This window comes from Phaenicophaeus curvirostris, chromosome 17, assembly GCF_032191515.1.
Source record: "Phaenicophaeus curvirostris isolate KB17595 chromosome 17, BPBGC_Pcur_1.0, whole genome shotgun sequence".
Lineage (NCBI taxonomy): Eukaryota > Metazoa > Chordata > Aves > Cuculiformes > Cuculidae > Phaenicophaeus > Phaenicophaeus curvirostris.
The window spans coordinates 1,316,618-1,329,866 of record NC_091408.1 but is presented as its reverse complement, the minus strand read 5'-3'; the positions used below and the strand labels follow the sequence as shown (position 1 = coordinate 1,329,866).

General features: G+C 44.8%; 1 protein-coding gene across 2 annotated transcripts in view; it reads right to left on the bottom strand.

The window, feature by feature from the left end:
* TTC28 (tetratricopeptide repeat domain 28) overlaps positions 1-11,765 on the bottom strand; it is a 123,007-nt gene extending 111,242 nt beyond the window's left edge. For both annotated transcript variants that reach the window (XM_069871153.1, XM_069871154.1), the window contains exons 1-2: positions 11,597-11,765; positions 6,558-6,836 (exon numbers count right to left, since the gene is read on the bottom strand). In XM_069871153.1, coding sequence (XP_069727254.1) covers positions 6,558-6,836; positions 11,597-11,683 — 366 coding nt within the window. In that variant the 5' untranslated portion in view covers positions 11,684-11,765. The remainder of the gene's footprint in view (positions 1-6,557; positions 6,837-11,596) is intronic.
* Positions 11,766-13,249: the final 1,484 nt, after the last annotated feature.

The window sequence follows — 13,249 nt, the reverse complement described above, 5'->3', positions numbered from 1 at the left end:
AATGAAGAGGAGACAAAGATCACAAGAGAAATGTGCACCCAAGGAAAAGTGGTAGCAACTCATCCTGGTTACCTTTAGATTACGTATGCACAGGACATTCCTTTGGCATCACCTAACTTCTTCTCACTACCCACCTTTCCTCTAAAAGTTGTTGCAACTTAAAACCAGTTTGATAGGAAAAAGCAACCCTGTTTTAAGAAATAATATTTTTACCTGCTCTGTCACCTAAACAAGTGTACATAAATCACAGACCATTGCTGAAACCCTGGGCTTCATATCCATTATCCAGCTTGGCTCCCTCTCACTCAGTAACCTACTGTGCTCCCAGGGAACGCTGCTACCCAAACCCCAGCACTGGGGCTTGAAATAGCCCAATGTTACCAAACTGTCTGGCCGTCACCCTGCTACTCATGTGGAGCAAAGAAATACAATAAAATCAAGGTACCCCTCACAGAACTGAGAATATCTGTCTTTGTGGTTCTGGCTTCCACATTGGACTTCAGCTGTGAATATCCTACTCACCAAATGCATTTGAGTCTGACAAAGTCATTTCATCTCCTGTTAACTAACAACTTTTCTGCTAGGAGATTAAGACCATAAATCAATGCCAAAACCCAATTAATTATTCTCATTCAAATACTGTTTGCTCTTCCCCAAAGACTAAATCTTTGATTCTGTACTAGAACCCAGTGGACCAAACCAGCAACTCATCTCTCAAACTGCGACTTGCTGATAACCCAGAACTAACATGCCCTCTGTACTTATTATCCCAGAAAATAATCTACATAGTAAGCTCAATTACTCCAGTCTTTCAGTACTAAAGAGTTCACACATTAACACAGTAAAGAGAGAATAAATATCTTACATTACATTTTTCCCTGTGTAAAGTTTTAGAAACAAAATCTTTCCCTGCTTCTGAAGAACTCGAAGTCACAGAAGCAAATCAATTGGTGGCAGAAGTTAGAAGCATAATCTTTCCCCAGTATTACATGCAATGGTATCATTAAAACCTCCTTCTGTTCTCCCCAATTAGGTATAAAGGCACATACAAATTTATTCTTATTCTGCCACATGTTCGTAATTTTTCCCAGTAGCCTGAGAACTGGAATGATGCAAATGCTCAGACATTTATTTTAAATAAAGCCAGCTTTTTTTCTGTTAGGCACTTTGAAAACCAAAGGAAAAAATACTCTCACCACTGTGTGTGTTACCCCCGTGCTGACATCAGGACCCAGGTTATCTTAATGAAATCCCCACATACGCTTCCAGGGCTGCTACTCTCCTGTTACAGAAAGGATTTTGAAAATCTCTTCTCCCAGCTGGTCAAAAGCAAAAACCACGTCTGTAGATAGAAAATTCCACAATGCTTACAGTGCTACCACAGCATTTCCTATTAAACTCTACACATGCCATGATCTGGTGCTGTTGGTGGCTTCGTTTTAAAGTTACTTTACAGAATGATCCTTTTGGTATGAACACCTTTGAGCCTGTGCACATCTGGAGGCTTGCAAAGCGCATGCTAGACAAACAAGTTTGCTTGGGTTGTTCGGTAAGTTTGGCTTAATATCGTCAACAGAGAAAGTGAGCAGAAAGTTAAACATGACAAACTCTCTGACTAAGACTGTGGAAATCAAGCACTGCCCAAGCAGAGGGTCAGGAAATCCCTGTGCTGAGTGCTGAAGCTGAGTGCTTAAACTTGCAGCAAATTCCTGAGCATTTATACTTAACTGTACGCCAGGCACGGCCTCAAACCGCAGAGTGAATCTCCCGACGGCACAGATGGGTGTAGCACAGCCACTCACAACCAGAGGTGTGGGGCAAGCATCTCAAGCAGGCACCCCAGGGTGCGAGGCTGGTGGGGACAGCACCAACGATTCCTTGGTTGCTGGAGGTACTCAGTCTCAGTTTCCTTCTGCACATTTGGCCGATGCAATAACAAATCATCTAGCCACCTGTCAAGCAGGCTACATTCAGACTTCAGAGCAAGTGAATGAAAGGCAGGTTTTCCAAACAAAGTACAACCCCCAAACCCTGGCCCTTACAAGCCCAAGGAAATGTCTGCGAGATTCGGGCAAAGGGCACCTCGGCCACCACATTGCAATGTAACAAATGAAGTGCTTGCTCCTCAGCTTACGAATATTCAATGTTTTCATCCTAGCACAGCCTGAAACACACCACGAGGAGCTCAAGTCCTGGGTGAGACCAGTGCTCCACCTGGGCTGGTCCCTGCCAAGAGCCATCTGCAATAGAAGCTTCCCAGGATGACACCAGAAAGAGAAATCTTCAGATAGAAGCCAGCTTTCTCCCTCTTCCTCCAAAAAATCTGCATTAATGAGCGACTCATATCCCCAGAAATTAACGCTTATCTCTAATCCATCTACTCCATCCTGAATTCTTTTGTAATCCTCATCATCTGGAGGTTTCCAGACCTTCCGAAGCACAGCCACACTAATGGTTTCAGTAACACACTGTGATAATTGGCTCCCACCCATCAAGGATACATTATTTAAAAATAATATTTCCTTGCATCAATTTTAAATACAGCACCTTTCCATTTGTTCAGATACCTCTTTATTATTGTAGTCCAAGAATGAGCTCTTCTGTATAATTTAGGTTGTCCTGGACAGGCTGCTCTGGGTGCCCCTGCTCTGAGCAGGAGGTGTGGGACCCATCCATCTCCAGAGGCCCCTTCCAGCCTCAGCAATGCTGTGACCCTGTAACACTAGAAAGTTGTTTTCTCTAAGACATTGTCACTCCCCATCCCCCAAAGAAACTCAGAACCCAGAAAATGCTTTGTAAAATTGCAGAGAATGCGAAGATTGGAACCAGCCTCCCACAGGGGTTATTAGAAACAGCAGCAGGGAAAGGAAGATTGTCAGGGGGTAATGAAAAATCCCTCTTAATTTTTTTTTGTTTTTAAAGATGAAGACATAAACATCAAAAAGTTGCTCTACCAAACTAAAACTGCAGTATTTCATGTATATATTTTATATTATAATGATTCAGGTAGAAATATCTGAGAAGTACAGCTAAACACACTGCACAGGACTGCACCTTTCATTTAAACAGGAACCACAGATACCATACACACTATTTTCTATGGCTGGGTTGAATAGAGCAATAACAATGAACACAGGACACGAGGTAAGTGCACTTTGAAGCGCTCTGTGTACTCGGACAGCCAATGAAACATCACAGATGTACCCAGCAACAAGACCTGAAGAAGTTTCAGCAGGTGTGGACCCAGACGTTTGGAGTGTAACTGAATTGAAAAAGAGGATTTCCAAACCTTTTATGTCCGTTTGAAGCCCAGAACACTGATGATAATGGGTCTCTTTACCATACAGAACATTGTCACTGGGAACACCAAAAACAAATTTGTCATTCAAGTTTTTCTTTATTTTGGAAAAAATATTTTAAGTGCTCCCTTTGCGCCTGCTCCATGTTTCTTCAGCATTTATAGAAGATTCAGAACAGCACAGTTCTCAACAGCAGGATCCTTCCAAAGAGGCACACGGGATCACTCAAGACATGCTTCATGTATTTTTACAGGAACATTCACACTGCTGTGTTTCTGACGATTCCCCTACCACAAAAGGTTATCGACAGCAGAGATCCACAGGCCACAGAGAGCCAGGCAGCCCATCCGCTGTGCTTTAATTCAACAACAGAGACGAAAACTACAGGTTGCATTAAAGCCAAGTGGGAGATACTGGCTAATTCTGTAACAATCTGCTCAAACTCAAACAATTTAAGACACAGCATATTTTTTCTGTAGTGTAAGGATTAGAAATCTCTTATCTCAAAATCAGCAAGAACTAAGAAAAGACTGCTCAGGTGGCAGTGTCATCAAAGATAAGAATGCCCCATTTTTATTTCCCGTGCCCAAGTTCCTCAGGCTGCACAGCTGGGAAGAGAAACTGAACACAAACTTTCTATAGCCTGATCAACAGGAAAAGGAAGATAATAGTTTGATGGGGAAAAAAAAAAAAAGAACAAAATGAGCCCAGAAAACTTGGATTCAAATTAGTTTTTCAGCTTCCCAAGTCAAAGGAAACTGAATTCTGTATTTGAAACTCAGGCTTTTCAAACAAAACAGCAGTTCTACCTGCTAAGCTCCCTCTTCTGGCTAATTAACAACATTGCTTAGATTTCAATTTTCCCAGTTATGTTCCATCAATAAAAATCAAACAATTATGCTTTTAAAAAATCTATAAAGCAGCTTTAATATCAAAATATTAAACCGAGCCTGACCAACAACTGCTCAGCTGGACCAATAATGAGCGTATAAACACCACTGCATGTGTCCTGATATCAGACCCAACCTGACATTTCTGTGCTCACAACATACCAGAGAGTTTATCAGTCCCCAAAGCACATCTTTCTTTGACTAAAATTACAATTAATTGTGTAATAAAAATACAAATACACATTTTAGAAAACATAACTGTTGAAAGTGAGAACATACCAGACAAACGCAGGCTGCCTCCATTCTGGGATTTCCCACCACTGCTGTGTTTGCCAAAGCATTTCTGTTGGGTCAGCTCAGCTCCCAGTCATCAGAACAGTTCAGGAGCCCACTCTTACCCAGCATTCCTGTTGCTACCACCTGAACAGAAGGCTGGCATTCACAAAGCGGTCCGAGGTGGGTAGCAACCCTATTTATCCATCAGTAAAATGGAAAGAGGGATAAAAACACCTGACAGCCAGGACAGCATCTGACTTCACCCCTGCCTCATCTGACCTAAAGTTGTTTTCCAGTTCAATCAGAAAACTCATTTCTATTTGTGCCCTTCAACTCAATAAAAAAGAAAGAAAGACTCTCCTGTGCTTCTGCCATAAAGGAATAAGAGCAACCTGAGAGTTCCAGCTACTGCAAGCACAAGCTTTGGAAAACACTTTCAACACTGTTTTTCTGAAGCAGTTTTCTGGTCTCACTAAAGAGAGAAACTTAGAGTGAGAAAGCTTGTGTAAACTGGTAGTTTCTTGAGTCCAGAAATTCCAGAGTCAAGATACCAAGAAAAGTCAGGCTCTTTTCCTCCAGAAAGACACATCAAATTAAAATACCTGCAGGACGCGCTTTCCCCTGGTGTGAGAATGAGAGAAACGCCAATGGGAGACGTGCCCTGCCATCTGGCAGACGGCCAAAAAAGTGACACTGTGCACACAGATTGTACTGATGATGAGACACCACCAGTCTTTTGCCTTCCAACATTCTCAAATGTTGCAACCCTGTCATTCCCTCTGAGGAGGAATGAGCAAACACGTACCTCTGTTAGCAAGATGATGTCTCAGGAGCTGCAGAAACAGCAGCAGCTTCCACAGCACTGAATCCTCAAACCATATACATGTGTGTAGGGACAACATCCTGTGTTCCAAGTGGAAAGGACACTATTTTACACGTATTTTTACACAACAGCTTCCACCTTCCATATGGAAATATATGTGCAGGCATGAAAAGACAGTGCAGTTACCACAGCACAGCAATGAAATGATGGGTAGTTTGGAAACAGAACTGCTAAGCAGCTGGCCAATAGACTAATACTAATTTTTTCAGTTAAAAGACTCCTAAATAACCAGACAAGACACTGACAATGACCAATGAGAAAAGTGAGAACAAGCAATGCTGATTTAAAGGCACACAACACAATCTCAACATATGGAGCTGATAACATATGGAGCTGAGTTTGGATTTGTGCTTAGAGTATGGGTAAAGTAATTAACAAAGTCTTAAGCATTTGATAAGGCTTTTCTAGAAAGCAAGAAACAACTGAAATACAGAATACGAGACCTACAGCAAACTGCTTTGAAATAAAAGAAGACAACTTCAATAGTCTGGAGTCCAGCTGACGGAGAGCATTATATTTCCTACCTGCTGTAACTTCCAAGGAGAAGAACCAGGGTGATGAACCCACTCTTAAACTGCAACTTTACTTAAAGTGGCTCATAAGACTGTGTGAGGGACCGACAGGAGAAATGGAACCTGGAGCAGATGCCATTAAAATTGACAAGCACGTAAAGGGCTGGCCCTGGGCTAGCTGGCTCCTGAGGCAATCGGACACAGTCAGTGGGAGGCAACCTCAAAAGAAGAGGCAACCAACAACATTTAATCTGTACAAAATGTTCCCTTGCACATCTTCAAATGTTTATCCAAAATACACTACACATAACCACTTCTTCACCACTGTTTCAAAAGGCCTTATTGCTCCATTACTAAGAAGGATCTCCATGCTACCTCTCAAGAAGGTTTGTAACAAACTGTTCCTGGATGATACTGAATGCTGAGATGTCAGGTCTTCACAGCCCAGAAACCATGCTGGTTTCAAATAGTGAAATAGTATCATAGCGCTGTTGGGAAAAGCATTTTTACAGAGAGAACAGTTTAATACCCAACAGGAAACAACTTTTAGAGACAAAGGATATCATTACCAGGAGCTCTTAACAAAACTAGACCGTAGCACAGAAATATAGGCACTTGTTTACATTAGGTGTTACGTATGTGAATAATAATCCCCAGAGAGTTGCTCCTTCCCCAGAAGACAAACCCATTGCCTTACCTTTGGCCATTTGGGATTTAGGAGTCGTGCTTTGATTGCATCGTCCAGGGCCTTGTCATACTGCTGGATTTTCATGTAGGCTGCCGAACGATTACTGTAGAGAATGCAGTTCTGCGGGTCGACTCCCAGCGCCTCGTTGTACAACACGATGGCCGTATGGAAATCACCGTCATGGCAAGCCTGGTTGCTCTGGCGAACTTTCTCAACAAATTCAGCTTTGCTCAACATGGGACTGTCAGGACTTCTTCTTCCAAGAGATTTGGATCCAAATAAAGAAATCTGGGGGGAAAAGGAGAAATTATGGTAGTGTTAAGAAATACTACTCAAAAAGGGAAAAAAACTATTAGAAAAAAAAACACTATTAGAAGCTGTACAGCAAAAAATAAAGCCACTAGCATTGCTGCAGAACAAATAACAAAAGCAGAATAGGTTCTTAAATAAGTGAATTTATTGATTTTCTGGGGGATACAGAAGTAACAGAAAAGAGCCTATAAGGCTATAAGCATATCATTAATTCATATAAGGATATAAACATTATTCCCTGTGAAGGAATGCCTTCTTCACTGCCTTCTTCAGGCATGGGACCAGCTGCAACCTGGTTTAGTGTTCCGCACTCTGCATATTCATAAGTTTCTCTTCCTCAGCCACCCTATTTGATCCTACAACACAAAGCAAAGTCACCAGGTAAGGAAGTTTATCTGCACAGGCAGCAGGTGTAAATGGGAAGATGATGCTGGAGTATCCAATGCTGGATGTGCAGGTCACACAGAAGCACATGTGCACATAGACAATGGAAGAAAGTATAAATTCTCTTCAAACCATGGAACCTGCACTGGTATATCTGTTCACAAATCTCTATATCCAACTGTCTGCCAATTGTTCATAAATGTGAAGGGAAGGATGAGTCCTTGGAGCTGAGGACACAGAAATTAGTGGGGTACGATTTCTTTTAGCAACATCACTGGCAGAGCCACCTTTTCAGATTGGCAACTTCAGGCAACACAGAATAAAAATGAAACAGTTTCAAGCCTTTTAATTATCAAGATTGTTATTTAAAGTGAGCTGTGTGAAGTCCCAACTCCACTGATTCTAGCACACTCTTCTCATTTAACTTTCTATGTTCCATATTTTCCTCAGCAGGCACCTGCAGCCAGAAACTGGTTTTGCCGTGTGTACCCTGCTCTCTCCCAGGAACCCTCAGAAACTCAGCCAGAATATACTTGTGCTGCTCTGATTACATGAGAGTTGTGGATTTTGCAGTAATTGTACTTGGCGACAGGCAATGTGTACATAGGGTAACATAGAAAGGGCTTGGAAATACTCAGTAAAGGTTTAGGCAACTGTAATTGAGGTTGGTGTCACCCATTTTTAGTCCTGCAGACTGAAAAAGGTTAAGGATATCACATATTGTTACCACAACAAGGCAGCTGCAGGGCTTAAACACATTCCCAGAGTGAGCAGAGGCATATTTTTAGGTGGAAAGGGAAGCAGGCTGCAAATGGACATCCTGTTGCAAGCATCTAAATGGTCTAGAGGCTTTGCTTTTTTTTTTTCTAAGTCAAACAACAACAATAGAAAGGCAAAACATTAGAAACTACCAATCTCTTCTTTTCCTCATGACTACACTCAATTTTTTTTCCGACAAGTGTTTGTCCAGACTGTTTCTAAACTTCTCTGCTGAAGGAGACTCCAGGAGTGCCAGATGCAGGAGTACCAGAACCATTCATGAACTTAGGGTATCTAGAAGATACTTCAAGAAACAGGTTCCTTAATACCTGCAGCCATAACTGCCTCCAGCTGGAGCCTCAGCGGGGCAGCAAACACCCAGCCAGCACACACTGAAGAGCCCAGCTCTGTCTCGGTGCCACTGGCAGTAGATGGCATCCTTCTCATCACTCCACCAGAGCACAGGGACCTTTGTGAGCTCACCCCAAGTCATGGAGCACTAGGCAGAAGCCCTCGTGAGGCCGTGTCTCAGCAGGCATAGTCTAGAGGAGCACAAGCAAGACTAAAGAAGGCACAAGTCGAACAAAGACCGTCTTCTCTGTCCATTATGAATGAACAAATGAAGACACAAAGCTGTTCATGATCTCCCCAAAATCATACTGTGGGTCTGTAACAACAAGGAGAATCCAGGAGGAGACATCCCCACCATCCAAGCAAAGTGGTTTCTCCTTGTAATCTCCTGTGAAGCTGAATAATCTCATGGAAGAAAATGAAGTTATTTTACAGGAAAACTATGATGGTAACTTCTGGAATACTTTACTGTTTAATCCCTGCTATCATAAGAACGATGCAAGGCAGCGAGACATTATTAGGTAAAAGAACCACAGCACAAAACTGAGTCACCCTGGCACTCAAACCACAAATAAAAAGAAGATTATTGTGACAGTACCAACACACAAAAAGTACTCATTAAAAAGCCATCCCTGCTTTCCAGTCATGACTGCTCTTCTCCTGCTAATACAGTGGGAGGCGATGGCAGGGCACAGATTTAGGCTGCCTAACCCTGTTACAGGAGGTGTGGGTAGGTACTGAACTACGCTGAAGAAGCAGCAGAAGTTCCTTGAGGCAGTGGAACAAAAAGGGTTCTAATGAAGAGCAGAAAAGGATCCAGCAGAGACAATTTAAGATAGGAGTTCATATACTTCTAATAAGAAAGACAGAGCATTTAGCAAATAAAACACCTACATGCTCATCCCCGATGGAAGATCCGACTTTCTGAATAGCACATCACTATCCAGAAAACCATAAAATCGAAGTTCCCAATTTTGAAATAAAATTCTAGAGGGGATTTTTAAATGTCCTTGGCATCTATTTTTATAACATAAAAATCTTTAACCTATCTAAACGCATTAATAAATCAAAAATAATAAATACCTCAAACATAAAACCATAACCTACAGCACTATTCTATTAAAAAGCCCAACCATATTTCAGTAAATTTCCTAATGGAATATATATCTGGGCTTCTGGAGCATATTGGTTTGATACAATTTTACTACTTTGGTTTTTCATTGTAATTAGAGACAAAAATATTTAAAATACAAACTTACCAACAGGAATGAACTTTTTATACAAGCTCTCAAGCCTAATGAGATATTTGCTCCTACTGCCATCCAACAGATCTACCAGTAATGTAAAAGAAAGAGCCGGGGATCTAGAGGGAGCTCAAAATCTTGAATTCAGTTATTGTGAATAATCAATAAATTATAAATTACCAATGAGGAACCTGACCTGTTCCTCTGAACCATCCGTCAGCAACAGGCAGTGCGCAGTAACAATGGACTGATGAACCAGGGATACCACAGAAGCCAGGTCTGAACAGGAAAGTCACTTCAGGCAGCAGGCGTACATTCTCTTTGGATTTTCTTGTCTGCAACAAAACCACTCAGCCTCTGTAGCCCAAGTGCTGTCTTCTCTGCGTGCCAGCGAGCAGCGCAGCTCTGCCAGCGCCGCAGCAGAACCAGCATTCACTGATACACGGGCGGGTAGCGCTTCCCCTGCAATCCCTCATTACAACATTTGCAAGTGACCTGCCCATTTGGAATGGAAATAACTGGTATCCAGGCAAGAAGGAAAGGGTACACAACAGGCAAGGAGAAGTTTTTCAGCTTCAGTCAAAAGTGGGATAAAGGGATACAGTGAAGCAGCCAGAATAAGACTGGATCAATACCCAGAGAAACACAAACACTGACCCATACTGCTCAGCAGGGGATTTTACCTCTTCTAAAGTAAGAATAGGATAGTACGGAGTATTGGTGATACTCATTAATGATGTTATCACTGATAATAACCAGTAGTTTTATACACTAGTACGCCCTAGGACTTAGAAAAACACATGCCTGTTTGTTTATATCAACCCCCTCTCACTAAAGAAAGGGAACATTTCCAACCCTACTGCTGACAAAAACCTTTCCTATCCAAGGCACACCCACCCATCCGTGTCTCAAAAAACTCTTCCAAAGAGCCTCAAAACCTAGCACCGGCCAAGCCCTCACCCAACACCAGAAGAAAGCAGAAAAGGAGCGATAGAGTCTAAGGTTGTGCAAACCTCCACAGAGCAGGAAAGACACCAAAATCTAACATGAGCAGCTCCAAGGAGAGAAGGAAGGATGGGAAGACACAAACACCCAGCCTGGAGAAGAGAAGGCTCCGAGGAGATCTTAGAGCAGCTTCCAGTACCTGAAGGGGCTACAAGAAAGCTGGGGAGGGACTGTTCACAAAGGCTTGTGGGGATAGGATGAGGGGCAAGGGGTATAAACTGGACATATGGAGGAATTTCTTCACCATGAGTGAGGAGGCCCTGGGACAGGCTGCCCAGAGCAGGGGCGGCTGCCCCATCCCTGGAGGGGTTCAAGGCCAGGTTTGATGGGGCTTGGAGCCCCTGATCCAGTGGGAGGTGTCCCTGCCCACGGCAGGGGTGGCACTGGATGGGCTGTGAGGTCCCTTCCAGCCCAAACCATTCCACGATCCCATGATTCCGACTCTATTTACTGGGGACTCCGGGGGCAGCCGCACGGCTCCAGCCAACGACACCGCATCGCACCCCTCCTCGACGACCGACCCCGGCGAACAATCACAACGTTTGCCGCGGTCCCAGGTGCGCCGGGCGGGTCCAGCCCGGGACCCCGAGCCCTGCGGGAACAAAGCTCGGACTCGAGTCTCCGCGTTCCCCCCGCTGGTGGCGGCCGCGCGGCGGGGAGGGGAAACGGCCCCGCTAAACTCCGCGGCGAACTTTGGAGGCGCTGACGACACAAACTCGGCTTCTGGAGCCTGGAGAACACCGCTTCCCCCTTGGAAACCACTCGGGGAAGGCGGTGGCTCCGCTCCCAGCCCGCGGCCCCGCGACGCCGCCTCCTCCTCCTCCATCTCCCCCTCAGAGCCGCAGCGCCCCCTCCGCGTCCCCCTCAGAGCCGCAGCACCCCCTCCGCGTCCCCCTCCGCGCCCCCTCAGAGCCGCAGCGCCCCCCTCCGCGTCCCCCTCAGAGCCGCAGCGCCCCCTCCGCGCCGGGGCAGCAGCTCCGCGGCTCCACTCACCCCGCCGGGCTCCTCGCCGCGCTCCCTCCTCCTCCTCCGCCGCGCCCGGCCCCCCGCCGCGGCCCCCGCCGTGCCGGGCGGCTCCATCGCGCTCCTCCTCCTCCTCCTCCTCCTCCGCGGGTCCCGCTCCGGCCCCCGGCGCCACGTTCCGGGCGCGGCGCGGAGGGGGCCCCGCCCCGGGGCCGGGCTCGCGCCGACCCCGCGCGCCCCCGACGGCCGGGAGGGACCCGCGGGGCGACGAGCCCGCGCCGAGACCCGTCAGCGGAGTTTGAGAGAGCGAGCGGCCTCCTCGGGGGGGAAAACGCCTCCATCAGAGGGACGTGCTCTTTAACTTTGAAAAAATACACTGACTGGGGTGAAAACTTCGAAAAAGTTCAGTGACTGCGATGAAAACTTTGAAAAAATACAGTGAATTGGGTGGAAACTTTGAGAAAAGTCAGTGACTGCGATGAAAACGTCACTCTAGCTTAAATCAAGATATTCCACTCTTGTAGCTACTGACTTTTTGTAGTAGTAAGTACTTCTTTGTGCCAGATATTCCATTTTTTCTGATAGTAACTACTTTTTCTGTCAGATATTTCATTTTTTTTCTAATAGTAGCTACTTTTTGTGTCAGATATTCCACTTTTTGTAATAGTAACTACTTACCTTTTTGTAATAGTAACTACTTTTTGTGTCAGGTATTCCACTGAGGCGCTGAGGGACATGGTTCAGTGATCCATAGGAATGGTTGGACGCGATGATCCAGTGGGTCTTTTCCAACCTAGTGATTCTGTGATTTTTTTTCTAATAGTAACTACTTCGTGTCAGATATTCCGCTTTTTGTAACTACTTCTTGTGTCAGATATTCCACTTTTTGTAATAGTAACTGCTCTTGCGTCAGACATTCCATTTCTTGTAATAGAAGCTACTTTTAGTGTCAGATGTTCCACTTTTTGTAGGAGTAACTGCTTTTTGGGTCAGTGGGTCCCTCTGGGAGCCCTTGTCCCGCTGTGGCAGCCAGAGCCTGGGCACTCAGTCACAATACTGAAAATGCCTCCAAATAAATTCTCTGTAGGCTCATTTTGGAGCTTTAGAAAGCAAGCACCCTTTATCAGGGCTGGGCAACAAGAGGAGTGATCTCCGTCAACTGTGTGCAGCAAGACAAGAGCTGGGACAGAACGTATTTCCAACTTACATGCGTTTTTTTAGTAATAAAACCATGTTTTCAAAGGGACCTTCTGTCTAACTTTGAAAAAAATACAGTGACTTGGACGAAAACATCACTCTACTCTAGCTTCAATAGAGATATTCCACTTCTTGTACTAGTAACTACTTTTTTGTGTCAGCTATTCCATTATTTTTCTAATAGTAACTAATTTTTTGTGTCACATAGTGCACTTTTTGTAATAGCAGCTACTTGTGGTGTCAGTGGGTCCCTCTTGGAGCCTGGCACTCAGTTGCGATACCAAAATTGCCTCCACACAGCACCTGGGGTTCCACAGAGCACCACAGGGCTCCACTGGCACCCAGGGTTCCACTTGGCACCTGAGGTTCCACTTGGCATCCGTGTTCCGCAAGCGATGACACCGTTCGTACCAGCACAGCAAGTCGGACAGCTGCATAAAATGGAACACGACTCTGTGGAGACTCGCACGCTTACACGGCAGTCGC